The sequence below is a fragment of the Saccostrea cucullata genome, unplaced genomic scaffold, assembly GCF_032062105.1.
Source record: "Saccostrea cucullata isolate Sc308-1 unplaced genomic scaffold, CSIRO_AGI_Scuc_v1 ctg145, whole genome shotgun sequence".
NCBI lineage: Eukaryota > Metazoa > Mollusca > Bivalvia > Ostreida > Ostreidae > Saccostrea > Saccostrea cuccullata.
This window is the reverse complement of record NW_026931856.1, coordinates 447,057-464,190: the sequence shown is the minus strand read 5'-3', so window position 1 is coordinate 464,190 and position 17,134 is coordinate 447,057. Positions and strand designations below refer to the sequence as shown.

Below are 17,134 nucleotides of genomic sequence, written 5' to 3'. Positions count from 1 at the left end.
TGTTTTTGTTTTTGTTTTTTGATGACATTGGAAAAATTATTTCAGAAGCTAGGCCTAATTCTGTAATGATTTTCCAAATGCCGAATAGGATGTAAAATCCACCAATTTCTCCTAAATCATGCATATTTCTAGTTGATACACCCCCCCCCCCCTGCAGATTTTTCTCGGGATCGAGATTCGCCCATTGTTTACGTAGGCATTGAGGAGAGGAGGGAAGCAACAGACGACGATACGGTTTACTATGGCGGAAGGGGACGGGGTTCGTTACTGTATTTTGTTAGATTTTTACAAACGTAACGATGGATAAGTCAAGACTTAATTTACTCATTCTTTTCAGTTTTATGTAAATTTAAATTGTTTCTCTTGCAGAGTCCCCGAACACAAGCCGATAAGTTAAGGAATGTTTACAATAAAAAGTACAAAGGTAGAGTAGATAATCCGTCGATAGTAGCATATATTGTTATAGTATAAGTTGTAGGCTTATAGATCTACAACTAATCAGGGACAAGTATATGTACTTCCTTGCATGAACATAAACTATTTGTTTATACTAGGCTAATACAAATGAATTTTTAGCACCATGAGAAACTTGATCTGAAATTATCTTGTTATCCTATTGTTTTTTTGTCCCCCGCTTTTGCGAAAGCGAGGATACATTAAATCTCATTCGTCTGTCAGTCTGTCAGTCACAAAAACCTGAACCTTGCCCATAACTTTTGATTTAGTGGAGCTATAACTTTCATATTTCACATGTATATTTCTTGTGACAAGACTTTTCCTTGGGTACCACCAAATTTGACCTTTTGACCTTGACCTTGGAGTTTGACCCACTTTTACACAAAAATTCCAAACTTTTACTTTGGCCATAACTTTGGAATGGTAGGAACTAGGACTTTCGTATTTCCCATATGTATTTTTTGTGGCAAGACCTTTCATTTGATACCAACAGCCTTGACCTTTTGACCTTGACCATGGAGATTTACGTACTTATGAAAAATATTTAACCTTGACCATAACTTTTGAACGGTGAAGTCTTTAAATTTGCTTGTTTTATTTATTATAAACTAGTAGAAAACATGGGAGTTCAAGAAAAGCCCAATAACAAAAAAAAAAAATGTTTTTGGAAAGGGGAACTCATTTAAATTTTTTCTACAGCTATATTTTTGGAACGAATCTTTCATTCCCTCAGTTGTAAGTAAAAAAAAAAAATCTTTAAGTGACATATTATACAATCTTAGAGAAACACTTTTAAAATGCATATGAATTTAACTCCCTGTAATGGCTATCAGAGCTAAATGCCACAAAACAAAACAAAAATGGAAATATCTGTACACATTTTTATAATGTTAAATGTTTTCTTTACTTTGGGGACTGTAAATATTTAGAGGTTTGATAGAAGAAAAATAGTACTTACTAGAAGATGTATTGATATAAAATTTTACTTTTTCATAGCGGATGAATTGGTGAAGACTGGTGTGTATGATCAGAGAGATGTTGATAACATAAACTCCAATGACCTGTATGTCAGTCAGTTCATAAGAAAGACTGAAACCATTCAGGATGCAGCAGACAGGTTACACGAGGCTCTAAAATGGCGAAAAGAGATTGGTGTCAGAGGTAGTTTATATTTAAGGAATCACTGTCTAGTTAGTATAGTATGCCAGGGCATCAACAATAGTGGGAAACATGGGATAATTTGCATAATGGGCGAAGCCGGTTATGCATAAATTATCCCATGTTTCCCACTATCGTTGATGTCCCTGGCATACTATACTAACTAGACAGTGATTCCTTATATTTCCATTTCATTGTGGAATAAAATTGTAGATTTAGACTTTTAAAATGTAGACTAATGGATGAAATAACATGAGGAATCCCATGCCAATTTCAATAGTCCTCGCTCACTGACGTCAAACACAAAGGCAGCTGCACGAGATTTACATGCATATTTTGCCTCCTTTATAGCGTCAGACACAGAGACATATGCGCACGAGAATTGCATGCATATTAGGCCTTCTTAGCTCCTGACCTATTGACCTGCCTAATTTACATTCTGGTAGAATTATCAAGAAATTAACTCCACTAATTTTCAAAGAGTTATCACAGAGAAAAAAATTAGAAATGGAAATATTAGAATATATTTTCATTTTTGCAATATTTTAAAGGTTTCTACATTTGCTTTTTAAAAAACTTGCACTCTTACAGGTATAATATTTCACTGAGTTCTTCATGTTCATGAGGAATTATTACCGTAAATCTGGAAATTTTTACGTCGATTTATTTTTGCGAATTTGGGTCAAAAAGCTGTTGATTAATTTTTACGCTTCAAATTTTTGCGAATTGTCACTGGTGTTAAAAATAAAAATCACTAAAGATTTTCATATCAGGTTATGTTTCAAATAATATGCCTAGTTAGAATACCACCAATATACTCGCAACGTGGCAAGATATTGCAAAATCGCTCCGAAACAATTTTGATAAAAATACAAAAGGATTTGCACGGAAAATAATTTCTTAATCAATTATAACAAACATTTTAGAGGTTGTGTATGCCTTTCAACCTGAAGTATAATCCAAATGAAGAAAAAATACCGGTATAACTAATTTTCTCAACATTTGGTTTTTTTTCTCACCTAAAATTTACACGACGCGTTTACATTTGGAACTTTCTAGTAAATGCACTGAGTTTGAGTTATCGCCCGTGTTGATACACGGTTAGATAAAATGACAGTTCTCTCTTTATTGGCAAATTAATTGATGAAAATACCGGTAATTAAAAACGGGCATACCGCCTCAGTGCTTGTCAAATCATCGGACGATATTGCATATAATGAAGGAAATTTACACGCACGGGTAATTAACTTGTAGTTATATAGTGGACTAGTGTAAACAGGTTTCTTTTAAATATGACCATTGCTTACCGACGCCTATTCACTGAGTTAAAAAAATGACACGAGTTCTCAGAAAAAAAAAATCTTCAAATGTTGATTTATTTTTAAGAAAAATATTTTTGCGAATGCAATGTATACGCAAATTTGCTAAAAATTTATCTACAGTAAAAATTTCCAGATTTACGGTATTTCATTTGTGAACTTTTTAAAAATGAAAAAAACAGTAATCAATTTTTTAAATTTTCTAGAATTTAATTTTTTTTTTCACTCAAGTACACACAGAAATATGAATTAAAAATTTGTCAGAGATTTATTACCATATTTTAGGATGGGTTTGAAATATTCTTTGTCTACTCTAAATAACTGTATATTATATAATTTAAATGATTCTGACCAGAATAGCATTCTGGTATATTTTTCGTTTTCTTGTGCCGAACAATGTGATTACTGTAAGAGTTCAGTTTTCCTTCTATAGGCTTAATTTTGTTCTGAAGTTTTTATTTGCTTATTTTAGTGAAAGTGTAAATAAGATTTTGGACTGTTTTTTTTTTTTTATAATCTTTTTATGTTAAACACAATTTAAGATGAAAATAAATCAAAATAGTTTATAAAATTTATTTCATTTATCAAGAAGATTCAACTATGATGAAGAACAATGAAAACAATTATTTATAGAAGTTGTGTCCGGATTTCTGTACATAGGGTGCTTATGTTTGATTTTAGATCAACTGGGAAAAGTTTTCAGTAAAAAAAAAAGCACGCTGTATTGGTTCCATTAATAAATCAAAATATCTTGATTGATAGATATAACAGAGTCCACATTTCCCCGAGAGTTTTGGGAGATTGGTGCAATGTACTTCCACAGCACAGACAAAGAAGGCCGCAAAATAAGTATACAGCTTCTACATAAATTTCTTTTTTCTTCAAGCATGCTACAGATCTACAATTTAACAATCATCATATTTTGATAATTCATGCATGTATAAATACTGTTTGTGACTTAAATTGTTAAATTGTTACTTTTCAATTTGTGTCTTAATACAGTACATGTACTTAAGTGATATTCACTTCATTTACAGTCTGGCTGAAAATATCAATGCACAAGAAAGACGCAAATATGTTGCCTATGATAAAACAGTATTTTGCATATTGTTTTGAGACTTCATATAATGAGAGTCCAGAGGATGAAATTGTGATGCTTTTTGATATGACCAACACAGGGCTTTCAAATTTGGTATATTAGATTATATTTTAAAGTCTTCAAATTAACTCAAAAAGGAGCACAATTTAAATTGATATCTTTAATTTTGCTTGAAATGCAACCATACAGTATTTTAATAAGTACATGTAAAAGTAGATAAGTCGATATTACAATATTTCATTGTATTGTAAAAGTGAACTTTGTACTGAACTTTAATGGCCTACTTTTCAGCTTAACTTTTTATATTTTTTAATTTATTTATATATTTGATAAGGAGAAATAACCTACCTTTCATAATCGTGTTTCCTGTTAGATCCAGTGTCAAATAACAGGAAATTGATTGATGAACACTTATAAACTGGAAAAAAAAGTTTCAAGGAATCTAGCATGTGTGTGCTAATTGGTTAAAATGTTCATTAATTTTTCTTCCTGTTTTAGGATATGGAAATGATCAAATTTGTTATTACATCCTTCAAGGTATATTATCCTACATTATTGGGTAAGTATAATGCAGCCGAACAATGCATGTGTTTTGGAAATTTATTTTTAAAAAAAGTCTGCCAAATATAATCAAAAGTATGAAATTGATTGATCTGTTGAATATTCATGCACATTTTGACTTTTTTCACGTAAATTTTATTTGTATGGCTATTATATATATATTTGACACTTAATGATCTCTGTCAGTTATTTTCTCAATGATAACAAAAAGCACTAAAATTTTAAAGCAATTCCTTTTGAAGATGAAGGCACATGATAATCTGGCTGTTTTATTTTAGGATACCTGCTGATTTATGAAATGCCTTGGTTATTTAATGGTATTTATTCTCTTTTTATCCTTTATTTTCTATGATTTTATTTCTATACTTCACAGTAAATGTTTATCAGTATATAAAGGAGAATATGATTATGATAATTAGATAATCATTGCTTTTTTGAATAAGGCTTTTTTTTTTTTTTTACAAATTATAAGAATCTAGAGATATAAATAACAGAGATCCGCAACTGTTCGAAGTCTCACGCGATATCGTGTTCCCTGTTCTTTAATTTTTTAAATATCGTACAACTTAAAAAATGTTAAAATTATCAGGGATCAGAGAGTAATTTTTTTTATATTAAAAAAAACTATTCAGGACATTAAATTTCTGTAAGTTTCTTTATCTTACACAATAACAAAGGAGAAATCTGAAACTGCAACAAGTGACTCTTGGTCAGCCAATGAGTTTGTCAACTTTCTATCGTTGAGCTCTTTACCAGGGGTAATTTGCCTAGTTTGCTAATAAAAATCAGCAACACTTTACAAATATACCCATATATAATAGCATAAATATTAATTTTATTCTAGATAGAAATACAAGACCAATAAAGAGTTATTCTTAGGATAATACCAGGGCCGGCACATATTTTGATAAACAAACAAGTTAATGGTGCATGGAGTTATGAATCTGTTATTTGTCTCTGATGATACACCTCTCACAAATACAGTACTTAGACTGTCAAACCATTTTAAAATTGATATTGTTCATGTTAAAGGATCATGATCTTACATATGGTTTTCAATATTTACAAAAAAAGCTGTAAAATTTCAGATATGAAATACACTAAGTGGTTATAGTCAAGTGATAACAATTAAACCTTCAAAAAAAAAAAAAGTTTGAAAGCCTATATAAGTATGATGAAGTAAGCATTTGGAGGGGTGTGCAGCAGATGAGAATCGCTTGATCAGTAAAGATTAATTGTAACAGGATTTTCATTGTAACAGGATCTAATCAAAGTTTGAAAAACTAGTAAGAAAATTTACTACAATGTTTCATATAATTTGCTTTTTTATGGTAGAAAATATAGGTTCTGTGACAGCACAATATTTACTTCCAGCTCAAGTTGGATGTACAGAAATTCTCACCAAGCTTACTAACCATTCAAAACTCAGGTTTCAAGATAGATAGGAAGTATTTTTATTTTGTCAAACACTGTACTATATTTACATCCACTGAATATTTCTCCTTTATTTCTTAAGAAAACCATTGCCATTCAACAGTTCAAGAAAAACATTAGGGATATTACCTGCACAGATTTCTTGATCAGTTGCTATTCCATCAATGAAACATACTATGACATAAATCCTACTTTAAATGACTATTTATACTGATATAAATATAAACAATATTTTTTTCTTTGATTGTTAGTATGGGAATTAACGTCGCAGCTATTGCAGAGAAAATTTATGTAGCCTGCATAAGCAGGTGATATATTTTTTTTCAGCAAGAGTTGCAACATTAATTTCCATACTAGCAAGCAAAGAAAGCATTTTATTGTTTAAGAAAATGGCTGTATAATGTTTTTATCTGTCGATTTTGTAACTATGAGTTTGATAATTGTTTTAATTATTAGCTGCTTGGAAAATTGTGAAAACTTGGTTGAGTGCAGAAGCTCAGAAAAAGCTCAAATTTGTCAGTAAGAATGATATACAGGAATACATAGACAAAGAAAATCTACCAGAACATATGGGTGGCACTGTAAGTTTACATAAGAAGAAGACTTGTGATTTACACTCAAGATATTATCTTCTATACAACAGATTTATCAATTTTTTTTGCAGTCAAATGTTTGTAAATTGTAATGGACAAAAGGGAATTTGATTTATTGTTTCTTTACTTATATCACAAATTAACTATTGAATACAATTTCTGTATATATAAATGGTTGAATATATATGTGTTGCTGCACACAGTGCTGTATCTTGATATGTTGAATTGAATGGGGTTTGAAAAAGCATTTATTTTGGGAATTAATACAAAAAAAATGAATATTTTTCAGGATACATACAAGTACAAATATATTCCCCCAGAGGAGAGAGAAAGTGAAGATAATCAAAATAGTGATGCCTTAAAGAAGAGGGTTACTATTAAGGCTACTGTGATTTTCAAACATTAAGACAGATAAAAAAAATAATAAGTGCATATTAAAGATATTTTTCTATCTCTATAACTGCTTTAAAGAACAACAGAGGTGAATGGATTTATAATGGTAAAATTTAAAGAATTACTGTATGGATGTATAGTGAAATTATGATGGATAATTTATTGTATATATGAGGGGTAATTTTATTGTATTTATGATGGGTAATTTTATTATCCCAGGTAACATTTGCTGACCAGGATTCTCCTTTGTACCAGAGTTTTAATGCAGAAAGTGGAGATATTAGTAATTCAAGTGTGGTAAGTTAAGACTTAAGGCTCAAGATTAATTTATACATGTATAAACATTAAAACTAGTGTACTCTTTAAAACACTTGTATAGACTCATTTTTACAGTATCTGAGATGCACATTCTGTTGATTGCATTTGAGAAAGCTCTACTAGTGAACTAAAGTGTACATGTAGTTCAAAATCCAAATCTAGAATAAAAAGTAGAAGGATTGGCGAGTAAGAATTAGGGTCAGCCAGGTTACCCGAAACACATTTTTTAGCCTTGTAAATTTTATGATGATGTTTGGTATTTTCAAAGGTTGTGTAATATTTTACATAATTCCATGTTTGAGAATTTCCCAATAAAAATGTTTTGTTGATAAAATTTAAGGAAATTCTAGAATAAATTCATCATTTTAGGTTAATAAAATAGAGAATAGAGAGAAGTGCTTTGCAATACATTTTAGGATACAGTTTCAATAAGATACTCTTTTCCAGGTTTCAAGTCCTCGAAGTAACATCAACAGGAATGCTGGTCCTGTGAGGAGTCGACCAGAGGGGAACAGTTTTGTGGGCCGACTTCTAACCATAAGGTCAGTCAGAGCTTGGGCATGATGAGAAAGGTGTCAAGAAATAAAAGATTATAGTATCCATTTAAAAAAAAACAAGAATTTGTAGATTTGTTTTATCCCATTAACTTCCCACCAAACCACCAAGTCCACCAAACCACCAAGTTAAAAAAGTGGGAGGCAAAGAAAAAAAAATAGAAAAAAAAAATAGAGAAGCTCCAGCCACAAAAGATTATAAATTGAAGTTTTATTGGGTGGAATTTTCTTAAAAGGGTGTTTATTTGTGTTAATTTCATTTTACAGCCCAGCAGAGGAGTTAAAGTTCATCACAGATTGTGGTGGAAAAGATACCATTTCTCTTAAAAACACACTCCCTTATCCAATCGCATACAAAGTAAGTACTATAAAGATAGCAGAATAAGATGACTATCTAAAGATTTGTGTAAATTTGGAATGTACAAGGGAAAAAAAACAAAAAATTAAGTATAAAGCAAGATTAGAAATAAGTGTAGGTATTTGATGTGTATTTATTTTTAGGAAAAGAAGCAAGATTTAAAATAAGTATTAAACTTTGAAGTTTGATTTGTTAGGGACCAGTCTGATGACTTTTCCCCACATTCATTTTACAAAAAGATGTAACTACTTATTTCTTTTATCAAGGAATGGATTTTAAAATTTAACCATGTTTTACTAATTCAAGGTAAAGACAACTTCACCTGAAAAATACAAAGTTCGTCCAAGTTCTGGTATTGTTAAACCAGGCACAACGGAAAAAGTCAATGTTCATCTTCATCAAGGTACAGATTGAAAAGCAAATCGAAAGATTTGTCCCTCTTTGCCTATTTGCTAGGCGAATTCTTGAGGTTTACAAATTATATTAGAATTTCTATGAGAGAAGGATTTATATTAAGCATAAAAGAAATCAGTTGGAATTGTGAAATTACTAGATTTTGACCTCAACCCATTCCTAGGAGAATTAGATTATGCATACAGCACTGTCTTGATTGCTACAAGTATCTGTAAGCAAATAACTGAGAATATATTTAAGGCAGATGCACTGTAAGGCTTGCTGTATAGGTCATGGAATTTACAATGTAAATTTGAACTTAAATATGTCCCTTTGAATAATTTCAGAACATCACCAAGGAGTAGACAAAGACAAGTTCTTGATCATGGCTGTTGAACTGAATGGGGACCCTCCTGATAATCTGTCAGACTACTGGAAAACTGTTCCCAAAGAAAATATAATGGAGCATAGGTAAGGAGGCAGCCAAAAGACACATAATGGAATATCTTCTTTAATGAATTTTAAACTGAAGCAGCCAAGTATCAGATAAATGATGATAAATAATATAATGAGTTATCCCCTGTTGTAGATTACGATGTGTCCAGATTCGTCGATCAGACAGCAATACAAGTGATTCTCCATCTATACTGTCAGCAGATGATCAAATTGCAGCTCTCTCTACTAAGGTAGGGGGTCCTTACAGCAGATTATACGTATACATCTCAATGTAATACAATCATTTTTTTTAATAAAAGCTCAGCTGAGCTACAGGTTCAAGTAAGCTTTTCTGATTGTAATTTGTCCATTTGTAATGTTATAATAAAATTCTTGAAAATATTGAAATATTGATGAAAGTAAACTAAAATCATTAGTCAACAATTTAACATCAAATATAAAGCCATGGTAGCACAGACACATTCTATAGTTATAACTTGTCACCAATTTCATGTACATATTGGTTAAGTTTGAAAGAAACAAAAACAGCATGAGCCCTGATAAACCTAAGAATCACCTTGTATAATCAGACTTGAGGTAGTAGACTAAAGTTGTTTGTTGCAGTGACAAATCATCTTGACGATATTAAATCAATTAAGTCATGACTCCCACAAATTAAGTCATGACTCCCATTTGCATAATATCATATGCATTGTTTTAACCTGTACTATATTTCTTGCAAAAATAAAACAACTTATTCCCGGTTGTTTAAATTTAAACATAGATAATAATAATAAAAAAAGGAATAAAGATTTTTACCTGCAGAAAATTTTGATAAAATATTTGCTGCTTATCAGGTACAGAAAATTCAAATTGAATTGATCGCCAGGCCATTATAAATGAAAATGATAAAAGTACCGGTATTGATCAGGTAAAAATGATAAATGCTCTTTAAGTCATAATTAGCTCCCAAAATCTCAACATTTATTTAACTTTCCCATGAGGTGTCCCAAGGGCATGTCAATTTCACATTGTTTCTATGGAAACATGCCAAAACTGTTTACCTGTAGTGAGTAAAGTGAACATGAAGCATTAGTGAAAATTTAATAACTGTTTGTTTGTAATTAACCTTTACTGCAAGTCACTATCAGCAGAGGCGGTAATGAGTTCACTGAAAGTAGAATCAAGTCTATAACATATCACCATCAGAATACATATGATGAGTAATCAGAAAAAACCTCTTTTCAACAAAGATTTTTTTAATATAAAATGAAAGAGTCTCTATATAAATATTGCAAAATACTTAAAAACTTGTTTTAGACATATTAACTTTTTTCAAGAGTATGTTGCCCTCAGTTCACTCTTACATTTCTTTTACTCTGGGGACAAAGAGAGATGAGAAAATACAATTAAAGATAATAGATAGTTACATCTTTGCCAGCTCCATTGCATTATCTTTTGCGTATATGTAATTACACAGTCCACAGTGTATACATAATAATTCTAAACTATAAATGAATTTTTGATTACCAGAGTTCCAAAAGATCAATTAGTAAGTTTTTCAAACATGACTATGATCAGAAGATACTTTAACAATTCAGCATTAAGATAGAGTTTTCTTTATCAAAAAAATTTTATGTAAAAATTTCCTGATAAGTATGTAAGAAGTATACCTTTAATTTCCCATCTGAAGTGAATTTTTAAGAACTGAAGGATACAATACCATCATATGTAATTCTTCTTTTAATAACAAGAGGCCCATGGGCCACATCGCTCACCTGAGCACCAAGGGTAGGACTAGTATAAAATGGCTTTTTATTGTAAAGTTTAAATCCAAAAGTAGTCCCATGACCAATCATGGATTTGCTATTTTTTAGAAAATGATTGAGAAGAAGATTTTTAAAGAATTTTCCTATATATTTCTATGTAAAACCTTGGTCGGCCATTTTGGCCCCGCCCTACCCTTGGGGGTCATGATTTGAACAAAATTGAATCTACACTACCTGAGCATGCTTCCATATATATATGATGAATTATGGCTTTGTCATTCTTGAGAAGAAGATTTTTAAAGAATTTTCCTATATATTTCTATGTAAAACATTGGTCGGCCATTTTGGCCCCGCCCTACCCCCGAGGGTCATGATTTGAACAAACTTGAATCTACACTACCTGAGCATGCTTCCATATAAATATGATGAATTATGGCTTTGTCATTCTTGAGAAGAAGATTTTTAAAGAATTTTCCTATATGTTTCTATGTAAAACCTTGGTCGGCCATTTTGGCCCCGCCCTACCCCCGGGGGTCATGATTTGAACAAACTTGAATCTACACTACCTGAGCATGCTTCCATATAAATATGATGAATTATGGCTTTGTCATTCTTGAGAAGAAGATTTTTAAAGAATTTTCCTATATATTTCTATGTAAAACTTTGGTCGGCCTTTTTGGCCCCGCCCTATTGGGGGTCATGATTTGAACAAACTTGAATCTACACTACCTGAGCATGTTTCCATATAAATATGATGAATTATGGCTTTGTCATTCTTGAGAAGAAGATTTTTAAAGAATTTTCCTATATGTTTCTACAACGAAACCTTGGTCGGCCGACAACGACCTACCCCGGGGGTCATGATTTGAACAAAATTGAATCTACACTACCTGAGCATGCTTCCATATATATATGATGAATTATGGCTTGGTCATTCTTGAGAAGAATTTTAATGAACTTTCCTATATATTTCTATGTAAAACTTTGGTCGGCCATTTTGGCCCAGCTCTACCCCCGGGGGTCATGATTTGAACAAACTTGAATCTACACTACCTGAGCATGCTTCCATATATATATGATGAATTATGGCTTTGTCATTCTTGAGAAGAAGATTTTTAAAGAATTTTCCTATATATTTCTATGTAAAACTTTGTTCGGCCATTTTGGCCCAGCTCTCATGAGGTGTCCGGGGGTCTTGATTTCAACAAAATTGAATCTACACTACCTAAACATGCTTCCATATAAATATGATGAATAATGGCTTTGTCATTTTTGAGAAGAAGATATTAAAAGAATTTTCCTATATATTTCTATGTAAAACCTTGGTCGGCCATTTTGGCCCCGCCCTACCCCCGGGGGTCATGATTTGAACAAACTTGAATCTACACTACCTGAGCATGCTTCCATATAAATATGATGAATTATGGCTTTGTCATTCTTGAGAAGAAGATTTTTAAAGAATTTTCCTATATATTTCTATGTAAAACTTTGGTCGGCCATTTTGGCCCCGCCCTACCCCCAGGTGTCATGATTTGAACAAATTTGAATCTACACTACCTGAGCATGTTTCCATGTAAATATGATGAATTATGGCTTTGTCATTCTTGAGAAGAAGATTTTTAAAGAATTTCCTATATATTTCTATGTAAAACTTTGGTCGGCCATTTTGGCCCCGCCCTTACCCGGGGGGTCATGATTTGAACAAACTTGAATCTACACTACATGAGCATGCTTCCATATAAATATGATGAATTATGGCTTTGTCATTCTTGAGAAGAAGATTTTTAAAGAATTTTCCTATATATTTCTATGTAAAACTTTGGTCGGCCATTTTGGCACCGCCCTACCCCCGGGGGTCATGATTTGAACAAACTTGAATCTACACTACCTGAGGATGTTTCCCCATAAGTTTCATCTTTCATGGCACAATGGTTCTTGAGAAGAAGATTTTTAAAATATACCACTAAATTTTCATTAATTCCCAATTATCTCCCCTTGAATAAGGGCGTGGCCCTTCATTTGTAACAAACTTGAATCCCTTTCACCAAAGGATACTTTGTGACAGTTTGATTAAAATTGGTCCAGTGGTTCTGGAGAAGTTAAAAATGTAAAAAGTTTACAGACAGGCTGTCAGACGGACGCACCTCGGACAAAATGTGATCAGAAAAGCTCACTTGAGCCTTCGGCTCAGGTGAGCTAAAAAGGATAAATTTAGGATAATATTTGAGTTTAGAATAATGATGAATACTGGACAATGGATAGTCCGAAATATCTGAGTTTTTCCAGGCTTTTTTTCTCAATTTTGATATTTTACATGTAAGGAAAACATCAGAACTGGTGCCATTACAAAAACTGAAATTTTCTTCATCTCCAAGCAGGGTTTATTTTTGATAATTGATTCATTTGAATAATAAGAAAATCAAGAACTAATTGTCTAGGTGAGTCAAATTTAAATGCAAGATTGTTTGTCAGACAAAAAGTGTAGATTTAGGTTTGTGTAAATTCTTATACTAGTATATCAGTCCCAAGTTACACAGAAAACCTACAATGTCACTATGTGTAGGTGACTGTTATGGCCCATGGGCCCTTTTTGATATCAGACTCTTTACTGGTTATGTTAAAATAAAAATTATGATTTATTTTGTCATTTTCAGGTTGATTCCTTGATAGAAAGTAATGCCAGTCTACAGAAGGCTGTGAACCTACTGATACTGTTACAAGCACTGACTCTTCTTATGTTTGTACTGTACATTGTGTACTCCTACTTATACTCAGGTACAGACCCAGCCGTGGTTAAACCAGAAGCTGACTCAACTCCAAACTCCACTGCAGATAAATACTGCTCAGGCAGTCTATTTTGATTGTTTAAACATTCAATTAAAGTAGGTGTTCCCTAATATTTGATTTGTCATCATCAGAACATTGGAGAAAAAGTATAGATTTGGGGATTTTAAAAAAAAGAGTCATTGAAGGTTGATTCATGAATATTTTTATAATCATATTATGTACATGGTTATCCTTGTAAGAATGCGCTTGCTTTTAAAGTGTGCACTTATGTTACATTGGTATCATTTTATGATTTTTTTCTACAATTTCTCTAACAAGCTGTGATAATCCTTGTTCATGTTTTTGGTTGTTTTTATATCAAATAAAAACAAATAGAACTCTGTATTGTTGTTGTTTTTTTTTTTTTTGGTATTCTTACGTTCAAGATTATAATTCTTTCAATATGCAACATGAACAAATATCCTATGGTATTGAAATTGATTTTTTTATGTTGCCCGTGAAGTTTATAATTCTTTACGATCTAATCAACTAAAATGGAATGCTACATTAGAATTAAGTTGGTTAACAAAGAATTGATTTTCTTTGATTTAAAGAAAGTAGCGTTTATTACCAATTACAAGGACTGTGTTAGTATATTGATGTAGACTCGCAGATAACCGTATACCTTATCCTAATTACGTGGTATAACACGATGTCACATAAGGATGGTCTTATACAAACGGGCGCTCAGGTAGGATGTTGACACGCAGGTTGCTGTGGTAACCGAGGATAACACATCTATTAAGGTACTCACAGTGTTTAATAATCCCCAGGTCTTAGCGATCAAAGATATTTGTATATGTAAAAAAATACTGCAAAACTTGAAAAGTTGTAAAACATATACATTACATTACTTAAACCCCCACTTCCTTCAAAATAAAAAGTAAAAAACAACAGTCCCCCTCCCCCAAAATTTAACGCTCTTTTTGTGGCTCGAAGGAGAAATCTGACAATCTTTGGCCACTTCTATTCATTGTTTCAATAAATAAGCTGTGCGCCTACAGAGAATGCACTGTGCAACTTTTGCAGCATATAGAAAATATAGATGTTACACTTGGGCTCGGAGAGGATTTACAGTGGTCGCTGTGATGTATTATTCTGTTACAGGCATGTATAGATATCATTATTTTTCAACAATGTGCACTTTGATCAGCTAGTAAGACGGGAGTAGTGATTAGACAACGCCAGAAAACTATTTATTTTACTGACGGTTGCAATTTGATAGCATCGCTTTTAATAACCAACAGCACGCTTTTTCTTCAGAAAACCACTTTTTTTTTATTGATTAGCTTTATAAGAACTGACGCTATTACATTAGGACGGCTAAGAAGGTGTTGTTTGTTCCTTTGTATTCAATGAAATTGAATTCATTTACATGTCGAAAACAACATTTGTTGGGGGGCAACGGGAAAAAAATCTTTTCTGTCTACGCAGCAACAAAGACGCTCTTAAGTCCAAAAAATCCTACCTTGCTTCCTTAAGGTACTTTTAGTTTCTTTAATACTTACAATGTAGAAATCAAAATAACGAAGGAACTGTGAATAAGTTTATCTGATCCCCTGGTTCATGAAATCAGATGTGAAGTAATTGAAAAGTGGCTGAAAAAAAGCTGTTTTTGAATATTTACTAAGAACTAATGTGTATTTGCTCAAATTATTTCTTCAAAATTTAGCATTATAGTTAATAATTATATAAAGGGAAAAAAATTATCAAATCTCAAATGTTAATAGAAACACTAGTTTGTATTTTCTTATTACAGATGGAATTTTAAAAAACTATAGGTGTATAAAGCAAAGGGACCGCTAACATACTATATTTGAGTTTACGTAATCACTATACACCAAAAAGAGAGTCTATTTTTGTATATATAGAGATTACTTAATATTAAATATAGTATGCTGCCGACCCCCTGTGGAATAAAGAAATTCTGAGAAAATTGCATTTTTTCTTTTTTGAATAATACTTCAGTATTTAGTTAGCTGCAGAACTGTAGCTCTCCGAAAAATATATTGATAGACCGGAGAGCTACAGTGCCACGCATTGAAAAAACTGTATATTTATTGCGCACAAAAATTTGCGCTTGTGTATGGATTAATTCTTCCAAATTCTTACCTCAATTGCAAAAAAATTAGATTTCAAAAAATTCCCTACTCTTCTATCAAGTACTTTCGTAGTTGACATCTACACGAAGCGCGTTGGGCCAAATTATCTAACAAACCAAAAGACAGTATTTTCTATGATCTCGATTTCAGGGCCAGGAGGGCTATAAACAAATTTTGTTAAGAATACATTTTTTGAAATTATATTTTTAAAAACATGGAGAAATAAATCGATAAACAGCGCACATTTTTGTGCGCAATAAATATACAGTTTTTTCAATTTTTCCGGTCTGTCAAATTATTTTTTCGGAGAGCTACAGAACTGCAGCTATATTTTAGTTTCATTTACTTTTAATCATTATTTTGCATTATTGTACATAATGTTAAAAGTTTATCACTGCAGGACATCACAGACCACTTCTAATTTCATTTTATGCGAATTAGCATTAGTTTCTAAATAAGGCAAGAATCAATGAAATTCATTTTCTTAAAAATTGTATTTTACCTTAAGTAAAAATGTCAATTGTTTACAAAAACCTTTTCTTATAGACTTCAAAAGACCTTGTATCACATAAAGATACTTGAAATGAAAAGTGTTGCATAAAGAGATTCCAGCCCCCATCGTGAAACTTTGATGTGTATAAATTAAATAATAGTTTCAAGAGTTATAATTCATATTATAAATGATAATCTAACAACCAAGCTTTATGATAAACGTGATGACTTTAACTTTTCAATCGTCACTTTCCTTTACTTACGCAGCAATATACCTTCATCACCTGCATACGGGGTTTATATCTCTCAGTTGATTCGGTACGCAAGAGCATTTTGTGCAAATGAACAACTCAAGGAAGGTTATTGACAGGCAAGTTCATGAGACAAGAATATTGCAAGTCTCGTTTGAAGTAATTATTTCTTAAGTTCTATGGTTGATACAATGACCCTGACAGCAAATGTATTACAAATTATCTTGAAGTTAAATGCTGTCTGACGTTTTTCATACTACATGTATTGTTAGACCATTATTTGCACATTTTAAAATTGTCGATGGATTTTCCCGACCATGACAAGGAGCAACCACAGGGGCCGGTAACACTATATTTTCAAACACGTACCTTGTCACCATATATACAAAAAGGAACTTATGTATATAAAGTGATTACGTAAATTCAAATATAGTATGTTACCAGCCCCTGCGGGTGTGACCGTTTGGTAGGGGATGCTCACTCCTCCATTGCTTTTGATCCCACCTCTGATTTTTTGAGGTCCGTGTTTTCTCTGCTGCAAAATTTGTATTGTTTAATGGACTTTTGAGCTTGAATACATCTTCACATAATGCATCCTTCCTGAACTGGATGAGGAGCAGTTA

At 32.0% G+C, this 17,134-nt stretch overlaps 1 protein-coding gene across 1 annotated transcript; it reads left to right on the top strand.

The window, feature by feature from the left end:
* Positions 1 to 179: 179 nt before the first annotated feature.
* LOC134233718 (motile sperm domain-containing protein 2-like) lies at positions 180 to 14,009 on the top strand. The gene is made up of 16 exons (XM_062715715.1): positions 180 to 259; positions 370 to 424; positions 1,453 to 1,617; positions 3,696 to 3,782; positions 3,971 to 4,125; positions 4,531 to 4,591; positions 4,872 to 4,910; positions 6,484 to 6,608; positions 6,910 to 6,990; positions 7,233 to 7,310; positions 7,779 to 7,873; positions 8,153 to 8,243; positions 8,550 to 8,646; positions 8,984 to 9,107; positions 9,226 to 9,322; positions 13,495 to 14,009. The coding sequence occupies exons 1-16, from the start codon at positions 242 to 244 to the stop codon at positions 13,699 to 13,701; spliced, it is 1,575 nt and encodes a 524-aa protein (XP_062571699.1). The 5' UTR covers positions 180 to 241; the 3' UTR covers positions 13,702 to 14,009.
* Positions 14,010 to 17,134: the final 3,125 nt, after the last annotated feature.